Source organism: Camelus dromedarius, chromosome 25 (assembly GCF_036321535.1).
Source record: "Camelus dromedarius isolate mCamDro1 chromosome 25, mCamDro1.pat, whole genome shotgun sequence".
Taxonomy (NCBI): Eukaryota; Metazoa; Chordata; class Mammalia; order Artiodactyla; family Camelidae; genus Camelus; species Camelus dromedarius.
In genome coordinates, this window is record NC_087460.1 from 4,704,893 (window position 1) to 4,717,367 (window position 12,475).

A 12,475-nucleotide genomic window follows, 5' to 3' on the forward strand; every position below is an offset into this window, starting at 1 on the left:
AAAATAGAACTAAGAGTAACAGGGTCACAGAATTTGTAAAACTTCACGTTCAGACGCTGACCCTTATGATTCATTTTTTTGACTCAGTCTTTGATGTGCATGATTTCCACACATCGTAGTCCTCTGTGTGTGCCATCAAGGGCTTTGGTGATGCAGCATTTCTTAAATGTTCCTTTTCTGCCTCTGGAATTTTCTTCCAAGCCTCAGACATCCATTCGGCAAATTTTAATTCTTACGAGCCAGTATGACAAATACGGTATGACTGACTGTCGTCTGGCTAAGAGTTATAGCCAGATATCCCAATTTAGAAGTTCAGATGAAAAAAAAGTGCCTCTTAGAATTAGCAAAATATAACAGCTTTCTGTTTCATCTTGCCCTCACTCATATCCATCCTTTAAAAAACCACCAGGGTCATCTATCCAAATGTCACAATCCTGCTTAAAACCCTTAAACAATTGCTCTTAGAAACATAATGTATTGATCATACATGTTTATTCTATCTCCCTTCTGAAACCACATCAAAATGAAAATTTGTAACAATTGAGAACAAATTATAAACCGTCAAAGACAAACAGAATGGGAGGAATTGTGTCTGGCAGCATGTACAGCTAAGTATGCCCACCAGATTCACATAAGGTGGCCAAAAGAATGTACAGAGAGTTTCCTCTATACACCTTCACCCCAGATTCCCCCAATGGTAACATCTTATATAACCACAGTACAGTATTAAAATCAAGAAATTGACATTGGTACAATCCACAGAGCTTACTCAGATTTTGCCTCTTCTACATGCACTCATATGTGTGTGTGTGTGTGTGTCTGTGTGTGTATGTGTATAGTTTTATGCAGTGTCAATAGATTCCTGTAACCACCACCACAATCAGGATACAGAACTATTACATCACTGCAAGTCTCCCTTTGTGCTATCCCTTTATAACTACACCCACCCCCATCCTACACCCTTGAAAACCACTAACTTGTTCTCCATCTCTATAACTTTATTTCAAGAACATTATATAAATGGAATCATACAGTATATTACCTTTTAAGATTGGCTTTTTTTCACAGCATAATGTCCTTGATATCCCCCCAAGCCGTGTGTATCAATAGTTTTCGTTGCTGAGTAGTATTTCCATGGTATGGATATACCACAATTGGTTTAACCATTTACCAGCTTAAAGGACTTTGGGGCTGATTCCAGTTTGGGCCTATTACAAATAAAGCTGCTACAAACATTCATGTACAGGTTTGCATGAACATAAATTTTCCTTTCTCAGGAATAAATGCCCAAGAGTACAATTGCTGGGTAGTAAGGTAATTGCATGTTTAGTTTTATAAGAAACTACCAAACTGTTTTCCAGAATGACTACCATCTTAGATTTCTACCAGCAATGTATGGGGAATCCAGTTTCTCCACATCCTTACCAGCATTTGGTGTTGTCTTTTTTTTTTAATTTTAGCTATTCTGGTAGGCATGTAGTAATACATCACTGTTGTTTTAATTTTCATTTCCCTGATGGCTAATGATGTTGAATGTATTTTAATGTGTTTATTTGCCATCTGTATATTGTCTTTGGTAAAAGGCCTATTCATGTCTTTTGTCCATTTTCTAGTTGGGCTGTTCATTTTTTTTACTATAAAGTATCTTGTTAAATAAATGGTTTCTCCCAGTCTGTCATTCGTCTTTTCAACCTCTTAATTGGGTATTTTGTAGAGTAAACGTTTTTAATTTTATTAAGATCCAATTTATCAACTTGTCCTTTAATGCACCACACTTTTGGAATCACACTTTGCCTAGCCCTGGAGTCTCATGATTTTCTCTTATTTTATTTTCTAGGAGTTATATAGTTTAATGTTTCACATGTAAGTCTATAATCCATTTTGAGTTAATTGTTGTATGAAGTGCGAAGTTTCGGCTGGGGTTCCTTTTTTTTTTTTTTTGGTCAGTGGATGTCCAGTTGCTCCAGGATTGTTTGTTGAAAAAACAGTCCTTCCACCATTGAATTTTTTTTTCACTTTTCCAAAAATCAGTTGGGCATATTTGTGCAGATCTGTTTCTGGGTTCTCTATTCAGTTCCATTGATCTATGTGCCTGTCCTTCTGCCAATGATACACTGATCTAATTACTGCCAATAACACAGTGGCTTAATAGTAAGCCCTAATATCAGGTAGAATTATTTCTCCCACTTTGTTCTTTTTTCAAAATTGGTTTAGCTATTCTAGGTCCTCTGCCTGAAAGATCATTTTTTAAATGCATTTATGTGAGCTGGCAAGAAAGTAGACTATAAGGGACAAAAACTAAGTGAAAGCTGGTACCTGGAGAGGTAAACTGAGCACTGAAGCCTGGTTTGCCCTGGTTAGGGCATTCACTAAAAAATTCAATTTAGGCATAGTGGCCTCACAGGGTGCCACTGTGGCATAGAAGATAGAACCTAAGGCCTGCACAGGGTTGGAAATCTAACAGAAGGACCCTGCCATTAAGCCAGAACCCCAGAGGACTGTATTATTTTGAAAGAGTAGATTTAAAATATGCTAACACCTGAACTGCCTCTAGGGTACTGCATAGAAAATTGCTAATCTGGAAACTGGGTGTCTACTAGAGATCTTTTCTTTTCCTTTTAAATATATGCAGAGAATTTATCATAACAAGCAGTGGCTTTTCTGCCTGAATTCCTTACTGATCCTAAAAACAAAATAGCAGGAATTTAAAGTGGTTCTGGGTTGGCAGTGCCACCAAGCAGCCAGTCGAAGAAATGCAAATCTTCTCTGGATAAGCTCATCTTCAATCTAGGCCTTGGGGACTTTGCACAGATGCAGGTCCAAGAAAAAGAAATTGTGGTCAAGAAATGCACACAAGTAAAGAACAAAGAACCAAGAGCAAGAGCCAACAAAGATGGAGATAGGAAATAAGCAAAAAGTTAGAAAACCAAGCCAAATAGTCCAATGTCTGATTAATAGGAGTTCTAAAAAAAAGAAAACAAGATGAGAGAGAGAGATGACAAAAGTAATACAAGAAAAATTCTCTGAACTGAACAAGTCTTTCTGGATTAAACAGTATGGTACATGCCCAGCACAGTAAAAGAAAAAGAATCACATCAAGACACATCTTTATGAAATATCAGAATATTAGGGAAAAAGAGACGATCCTAAAAACTTCCAAAAAGAGAAGGAAAAAAAGGAACAGGAATAGAAATGGCAACTCAGTACAGTATTGGAAGATAGAAGACGACATGGCAGTGCGTTTAAAATTCTGAAGAAAAATGATCATTACCCTAGAATTCTGTAACAGCCAAACTATCAGTAAAGATCAGTATATATCTACACAAGAAAATGAATATAGATATCTTGCAGATATGTAAGGAGTCAAAGTTTTTACCTCTTTTTCCAAATAAGCTACAATAAGACGTACTCTGGTAAACAGGAAAGAGAAAGGCAGCAGATCTAAGGAATGGAATGCTGGATCCACACACAAAACTGGTGAAAGAAGATCTCTGGAATGAAAGTTACACAACAGACCCACAAACAACCTGTCCTGACTAAAGTAGGAGGGTGGAAGAAACTGCCGGACAGTCTCCAGAGGAAAAAAACTGTAAAAGTTCTGACATGCTTAAATATTTGAAAAAGAACGTAGTGGGGAGGGTATAGCTCAGGTGGTAGCACGCATGCTTAGTATGCATGAAGTCCTGGGTTCAATCCCCAGTACCTCCTTTAAGAATAAGTAAATAGGGGGAGGGTGTAGCTCAAGTGGTAGAGTGCATGCTTAACATACACAAGATCCTGAGTTCAACCCCCAGTACTTCCTCTAAAAATAAATGAATAAGTAAGCCTATTTCCCTCCCAAAAATAAAGTAAGTAAAATAAATTAAATACAAAATGTAAAAATTTTAAAAAGAGTAAGTAAATAAATAAACTAAATTACCTCCCTCCACCAAAAAAAAAAGAAAGAAAAAATAAATAATTTTGTAATTAAAAAAAAAGAAAAAGAATGTGAACAAGTATTTTACAGATCTATTGAGACATATGGAAAAAATTAGAGTTAAATACACAGAAAATTGTATTTTTTAAAAGAGGCAATTATAAACTTAAGGGAAAACAAAAAGTTGAATAAGAACGAGAAGTTACCTCACACTCATGTCAACTAATTTTTGACAAGAGTGCCAAGATCATACAATGAGGGAAGTAACAGTCTTTTCAGTAAGTAGTGCTGGGACAACTGGACCGCAACAAGCAAAAAATGGAGTGGGATCCCTACCTCTCATCATTCAGAAACATTGACTCAAAATGTATCAAAGACCTAAATGTAAGAGCTAAAGCTATAAAACTCTTAAAACACAGTTGTATGTCTTCATGACCTTGGGTAGGCAGTGGTTTCTTAGATACGACAACAGGATAAGCAACACGAGGAAAAATCGACAGGGAATCAACAAAATTTAAAACTTTTATACTTAAAGGACGTGATCAAGAAAATGAAAGGAAAACCCACAGAATGGGAGAAAATATTTGCAAATCAAAATACTTGTGTCTGATACAGTACTTGTATCTGGAATACAAAGAACCCTTCCAACTCAACAACAACAACAAAAAACCAATTTGAGAATGGACAAAGGGCCTAAATTGACATTTCTCAAAAGAAGATATACAAATGGCCAATAAGCACAAGAAAAGACACTCCACATCATTAACCATTAAAGAAATACAAACCAAAGCCACAATGAGATACTACTATATAACCAGGAGGCTGGCTATAACCAAAAAGACAGATAGTACCAAGTGCTGATGCGGATGTGAAGAAATTAAACCCTCATACACTGCTCGTGAGGAAGCAAAATAATGCAGCCATTTTGGAAAAGAGTCAGCAGTTCTTCAAAGAGTTAAATATAGAGTTACTGTGTGATCCAGCAATTCCACTCCTAGGTATATACCCAAGGGAAATGAAAATGCCCACACAGAACCTAGCACATGATTATTCATAGCAGTATTATTTAGAATAGCCAAAAAAATAGACAACCCAAATGTCCATCAACTGATAAGTGGATATAGTATAGTATATCCACATAGTGGAATAGCAATAAAAAGAAATAGAGTGCTAATACTACAACATGGAGGAATCTTGAACCTGTGCTAAGATAAAGAGGCCAGGGGTGGGAAGGGATAGACTGGGATTTCAAAATTGTAGAATAGATAAACAAGATTACACTGTATAGCACAGGGAAATATACACAAAATGTTATGTTAACTCACAGAGAAAAAAATGTGACAGAGTGTGTATATGTCCATGAATGACTGAAAAATTGTGCTGAACACTGGAATTTGACACAACATTGTAAAATGATTATAAATCAATAAAAAATGTTAAAAAAAAAAAGAGGCCAGACACCAAGGATCACAGTGTACGATTACATTTAGATGAAATATCCAGGACAGGCAAGAATCTATAGGGACAGAAGGTGGATTAGTGGTTGCCTACAACTGGGAAAGAGAGGGAATGGAGGGTGGCAGCTAAGGGGTATGGGGTTTCATTCTGGGGTAATGATAAAAATATTCTAAAATTGATTTTGGTGATACAAGCACAATTCAGTGAATATACTAAAAGCCATTGAATTGGGTGAATTGTATGTGGATTGTATCTCAATAAAGACACAGTTTTTTTAAATAAGAAAGATAAGTTGCAGATACTAACCATTATATACAAAATAAACAAGTTTCTACTGTATAGAACAGGGAACATATTCAATATCTTATAGGAACCTATAATGAGAAGGAATATGATAAGGAATTTATGTATGCATATGTATGACTGAAACATTATGCTGTACACCAGAAACTGACACATTGTAAACTGACTATACCTCAATTTTTAAAAATCTTTTTAAAAAGGGATATTCTTATGCATTTAAGTAAAGAGATGCATTTTAATTTCAAAAAGAAAAAAAAAGTTATCCCACAGTACACCACTTGGCTCAGTAGTAAACAATATTTACATAGTCCTAATAATGTAAACACTGTCTACTGATTTAAGCCAAAATGCTAATATAACTAAACAAAAAGGAGTGAGGGAGGGGGCTGTAAGAAAGGAGGGCATTGGGGATTGTAAATCCAGTTTCCTGACAAGATGACTAACTTTCAAAATCAAACCTGGATAATCTATGGAAGCTCTAAGGAATCGTGAATTTCAAGAAGTAACACCTAAAGTATAAGAATGCCTTGGGGAAACTGAAGGCTATTGTGGGTTAAATTGCATCCTCCATAAATTTCTGTGTTGAAGTCCTAACCTCTAGTTCCTCAGAATATGATGTTACTTGGAAACAGGGTTGTTGCAGGTGTAACAGGGTGGTATTTCGGTTATCTCAGTCTTCAACTTCTGGGGTCTGCATGCTTGTCATCAGCATGCAGTTAACGTCTTCCACCTGGTGGGGGTTTTAGTATGTGCAGAACAACTCAAGGATATGGCTCAGGATATTACCTACAGCTCCTGAGGGGGAACTAAAGGTCCCCAACTTTGTTTTGTGGCTGAACTACTATCTTGCCTTGCTTGACTGTTTCTCTTTGTTTCTGCATTTTCTCACTCCTCTGCTTAAATTTGCTCTTTGGAATTTGGGGAAGGCCTAGGAAGCTAAAGTTTTTCTACAAACAAGACGGAGAAAGACACTGGGGAGGGGAGAGGGGTTCTGTCCCCAGGAAGGCCCCACAAGGTCCTGCTGGGTTTCAAGCTGAGAATTCTAACATGCAGCCAGAATTGAATGGCTTGGTCTACAGGGGGAAAAGTAAATCTAAGCTCTTCGTCCTGGCCGGCATTCAAGACTCCTAGTTACTTGGCACTACATTTCCTACCCAAACTTATCTCCCACTATTAGAGAAAGGCTCACTGTGTGTTAACAATCATTAACTTAGTCCTATGTCAGTATTCCTACCTTTGCTCACATGCCTATGTCCCCAGGACCAGGCTGCCCCCTCCCACCCCACTTACCCACCTGAACTATTTCCTGTTCTTCAAAGTTTCTCCCCATAGACGTTATTGTCCATATTTAACACCAATTCCCTATTTCCATCAGCTGAAATTTCCCAAAATTTAGTTCAAATGTCATCTCTTCAACAAGTAACTTTTCTGACCCCTCCCCCAGCTAAAAAAAGAACTAATTTTCCTATTCAGTTATCATGTCCAAATTCATATGTTTACATATGTATCTGTTAAGTAGAATGAAAGCTACTGAGAGTCAGGAACTAACCCTGACTTAGTGATTATGTCCCTCCAAATAACCCTGCACATAATGGTTCAGTGTTTATTGAGTAAAAATGTTACATACTGTTTCACATCAAAAACAAGATTGTTTTGTTCTTGAAAACATGATCTTATATATCTTCACAGCAGGAAGTAGTCTATACATGCCTGTTGAATTGAACTATCAATGTCCTCATCACCAATAATCACACATCCTACTAAAGCATGTGCATGTATTCTTCAGGGCACCTTGCACTTAGCAGAGTCTCAAATATTTTGATTTTCTCTTCTCCAGTCCAACCAAATCATGAAAGGATCCCAGAGTCACTCACACTTCAGACCAACCTCTCCATTCTCACATCCAGCTCCTCTCCAGCCATCCTTGTGAAAACTCATTCCTGTTGAGATCCAAGACTCCCATATACATTTCCATGAGTCCCAGGATCATAATACATGTTCACATAGAGCCATCAATCCATTTCTCCAAAATCTACTCTTCACTTAACACATGCTTACTAATCTGGCTTCACTTCTGTTGAGCCTTCCAGAAGATGAAGTCCCAGCAAAGACATGAGATGTGACTGAGGTAGATCATGTGCAGATATGGCTGTGGACACTTCCTCACATCCCCGTAATTGCATGCAGCTTCTCTGATCTAAAAAACAAGTACATTTCCACACAGCCTTGAATCTGGGCTGGGCTGTGATTTATTAAACTGGTAGAATGCAGCACAAATGACACCAAGTCACTTCCTGGCCTATGTCTATCACATCTTGAAGCTTCCACTTTTGCCTTTGGACTCAAGCCTCCATAAAAAGAAGTTTGGGCTAGCTAGACTACTGATTAATGATACCACATAGAAAAAAAAAAAAAAAACACTCAGCCATTCTAACTGAGGCACTAGACATGTCAGTGAAGACATCTTGGACATTATAGTTCTAACCAAGCTCCCAGCTGGATGCTGGGATTGACCTTCAATCCACACCAAATAGCGCAGAATTGCCCCGCTGAGCCCAGATAAACCAGAGAATATGAATTAATAAATTGTTGTTTTCACTCCAACATTCACAGCAGCACTATTTACAATAGCCAAGACATGTAAACAACCCAAGTGCCCATCAACAAATGACTGGCTTAAGAAGATGTACACGATGGAATATTACTCGGCCATAAAAAAGAATGAAATAGTGCTGTTTGCAGCAACATGGATCGACCTAGAGATTATCATACTACATGAATTCAGACAGGGAAAGACAAATATATGATGTCACTTATACATGGAATCTAAAAAATAATACAAATGAATCTATATACAAAACAGAAACAGACTCACAGACATAGAAAACAAACTTATGGTTACAAAAGAGGAAAGAGAGGGAGGAGAAGGATAAATTGGGAGTATGAGATTAACAAATACAACTACACATAAAATAGATAAGCTACAAAGATTTCCTATATAGCACAGGGAACTATACTCAACATCTTGTAATAACCTATAATGGAAAAGAATCTGAAAAAATACATTAACTGAACGACATTGCTATATACCTGAAATAAATACAATATTGTAAATCAACTATACTTCAATTAAAAAAATAATAAATTGTTTTCAGTCACTAAGTTTGGGGGTGGATTATTATTTAACAATAGATAATTGAAACAGGTACTAACTTTAAAGGACTGGGATCAAATAAAAGACCTAATCACCATAATTCCTTAATCTTCAAATCCCAATTTGTGTCTGTAAGTAATTTTCTTTAGTTTGCAACGCTACTCTTATAAATGAAAAGTTTGAATAACTTAAAAAACATATTTCCATTCAATTTCTTCAGGTTTTTTTGTTTGTTTGTTTGTTTGTTTTCTTTATGGAGGTACTAAGGATTCAGCCCAGGACCTCCTTTACCACCGAGCTATACCAACCCCCTCTTCAGGTTTTTCCTAATTCTTGGCACCTATACACTCCAGAGGAGTGTCATTACCATCTGCACTAGCCAAACTCTGTATTAAATATTTTACACACATAATTTAATTTATTCCTCACACAACCCTAAGACGAAGGTGTTGTATTATTCCTACTTGACAGGCTGGAAAAAAAAACCAAAAACTAAGGCTCATAGACATTAGCTACTTTGCCTAGGGTCATATAAACAGAGTGGTAGAGCTTGGGTTTAAGTCTAGACCTGACTCCAAAGGCCATGTTTTTAATCTATAATCTATACTATAGTAGAGACTTATTCACATCAACCTAATAAACCATCCTAAGAAACACAAATAGCACTTTAAAGCCACATAAAAGATTTCTTTAAAAGCAGTACATCAAATATTTTCCTTATTTCATTCTGCAAATATTTATTGAGAGCCTCATATATACTAGGCACTGGAGACATACTAAACTTAACCCCAATCACAACACAATTCTAGAAATTGTTGCTACATTTTTCTCCTCTTGATTGAGTAATGTCAACCTTATTTAACTTGATTCATGGCCAGTGAAATTGTTAAAAGACAAAAAAGCAGAGAGTGCCATACTATGCTTCATTATAGGTAGACCTACCCAGCCATCTCCCAGCACATTCTGTGTCCTCTCACCATGCACCACTGATCACTATTCTCTTCCCCACTTGAAACATTATACTTGTTTCTCTGCTTACTGAAATTCAACCTCTTCTATGAAGCCTCTCCTGATTAGGCCAAATACATTCTCCTGTCTAGGTTATTTATCCTCCAGTCCACATTAGTGGTTTCCAAACACAGCTAATTAAAATCATCTGGCTTTTAAAATTAGAATTACCAAAAATTAGAGAAGTTATACTTTCAAAAAGCAAAAGCCTGAAAACAATCTAAAAGTCTATCAAAATGGAACCCACTAAATCATTACAGTACATAATGTGAGAATATAAAACAATACCTAAGTGCTGTCAATTGAAAATGCACCATGCACCATGAATAGTGTGTATGGAATCCTACTTTTAAAAAAAGAGATAGATAAATAGTAAGGCTTATACATACACAGTACATGTTTAGAATTACAAAGAATCTCTTAAGAGTGGTTGCCTCCAAGAAGGTGCATAAAAAAACAAGCTGTGAGAATACTTTTCATCTACTTACTCTTTTGTAATTTTAAAATTTGCACTGTATGTCTGTATGTATGGATATATTCTTTGTAATTATTAGGAAAAAAAAAAAAACATGTAAATGCACAAGACTCAGTTCAGCTCTACAGCTGTCAAATCTCTGGGGGCCAGGGACCAGCTTTTGAAACTGTTAAACTACCCAGAGATTCTGATGATCAGTTAGGCTTAGGAATCATTCATGCCAACCACCCATATGGTACTTAATGCTTCATATTAAAGTGTACATGTGAGCCTATAACTTTATACCCCTGACTATAAAAGCATGGGGGAGGATACATTATACTTTGTTTTTCCTACAGTTCTCAGCTCAGAAAAGATAGCCAATAAATATTTTTTGATAAGAACAGTGCAAAAGTATAATTCCATTTTTCTATTACATTTCACTCCAGTGTGGAAGGGTTTTTAAAAATACATTTAACATGATGGCACAATGGGGCAATTTAAAGTTATCACTTTCAATACATGAAGGGCCAAATGTGAAAAGGTGCCAAAAATAATTTTTATTTTTTAAACACCACAGGCATGGTTAGACTCAAAGGGCAAGTGGTGAGTCCAAACCTAAGGCTATAAGACTTAGGGATGAGTTACACTTCCTAGTTCACATGAATAAGTAAAATAGCATCCAGAGGAAAGTAAAACATGTGGATAACAGATTCCAAACAAGTCCCATTCCACAGTTCCCAGGTCTCTCTTCTACCGGTACTTCCCATGTCGGTTAAAGTGTTTGTAGAGATAGCTGATGCGTTTGTTAAGGTTGTGCAGGTCATCAATGAACATCCGATTTCCAACCATTCTCTTCTTTCGGATACAACGCTGCAATTCATTCCCCTTCCAGCCCCGAAGCCATATAGGGCCCTTGATCAGTTCTTTAGGGTGTTTTTCAAAGTTTCCTGCGTAATGTGAGAGCACGTATTAGTACCAAAACGAGAGAACCCAGCCTCCATCAGCTAAGCCTTCAACACAGTTGAATCTCCCGGAGCAGCACCAATCGACAACACACATTCCGCTACAGTATCAAGAATACAAACTCCGTAGCAAGCCTGCTTGGGGTTCAAATTCTGGCACTGATATTTGCTGGCTTTGGAAAAATTACTTAACCTTCCTGTGCCTCAGTTTCCTCACCTGTAAAGTGAAAAGGTTATGATTAAATGTGTCAGTACATGTAAGGCACACAGAACAGCGCCGAACACAATGTAAACAACCACGTGTTTGTTCTTACTACTGAATAAGGCACCATTTCCACAGAGGTTAAAGAAAATAATCGTTACAGCATAACTGTTGTTCTGAAATTCTGCACCACGGAGTCGACTCTTACCTAGGATTCCGATGTTGTCATACACCCCGAACATGGCCCTCTTCTCGTTCCAACGATCAACCACTTTGGGTGGCGGGAGGGTGACCCTTACATGGAACAATCTAGGAACACCTAGGGATGGGGAAGAAAGGAAATTAATCTGAGCCGCTTACTGAAAAGCAGTTCTCGGGGCGTCTTTCTGTAACAGCCACTTACCCAAAGAGAAGCTTCTGCAGGCCAGAGGCACCCAGCCCCATAGGCCCCTGCCTGTCACCCAAGAGAGGCTCCCAGCCATTGTTCTCGTCTCTCCTCTACAACAGCCTCCGCAAGGGCACAGCAGTGAGGGCCAGACCTGACCTTCGAGAAGATGACAGGTACGGTCACCGCTGTCCTCACTCCGGCACTAGGTGCGCGCAGCCATCTTGGGCTTTACCCAAGCAGCTCCGGGCGTAGGGCCCGCCTTGACCCCGCCCCCCAAGTTCCGGTGCAGAGCCGCCTTGACGCCCCGCCACGCCGAGGCGCTTCCGGTCGGCCCGCCGGAAGTTGGGGAGCGCCGGAAGAGCTGAGGGTCTCGTCTCGTTGTCTGAGGCGCCCCAGAACTGAAATTCAAGAAGACTCACCTTGTCCTGTTTCCTTGGGCGTCCCTCAACTGAGGGAGATGAAGGTCCAGAACCTGGAACCTAGAGCTTCCTTTCTTTGTGCCCCACAGCAGCTTTGCTCTGTAGCTGTTTTTATTACCCCTGGTCGACAGGGAAGGAAATCTGAGGCAGAGAGAGTGCAGTGACCTGCTTGGACATCACATAGCAGAGGAGATGGCGGAACCCGGAC

At 38.3% G+C, this 12,475-nt stretch overlaps 1 protein-coding gene across 2 annotated transcripts; it reads right to left on the minus strand.

The window, feature by feature from the left end:
* Positions 1-10,830: 10,830 nt before the first annotated feature.
* MRPL51 (mitochondrial ribosomal protein L51) lies at positions 10,831-12,406 on the minus strand. Of its 2 annotated transcripts, XM_064478967.1 has the most exons (4): positions 12,268-12,406; positions 11,864-12,004; positions 11,669-11,779; positions 10,831-11,243 (listed from the first exon to the last, which is right to left on the minus strand). In XM_064478967.1, the coding sequence occupies exons 2-4, from the start codon at positions 11,940-11,942 to the stop codon at positions 11,047-11,049; spliced, it is 387 nt and encodes a 128-aa protein (XP_064335037.1). In that variant the 5' UTR covers positions 11,943-12,004; positions 12,268-12,406; the 3' UTR covers positions 10,831-11,046. The 2 variants fall into 2 exon arrangements, with proteins under 2 accessions (XP_064335037.1, XP_010989170.1); XM_010990868.3 differs by lacking the exon at positions 12,268-12,406 and having other exon boundaries at positions 11,864-12,173.
* Between the last annotated feature and the right edge of the window lie 69 nt (positions 12,407-12,475).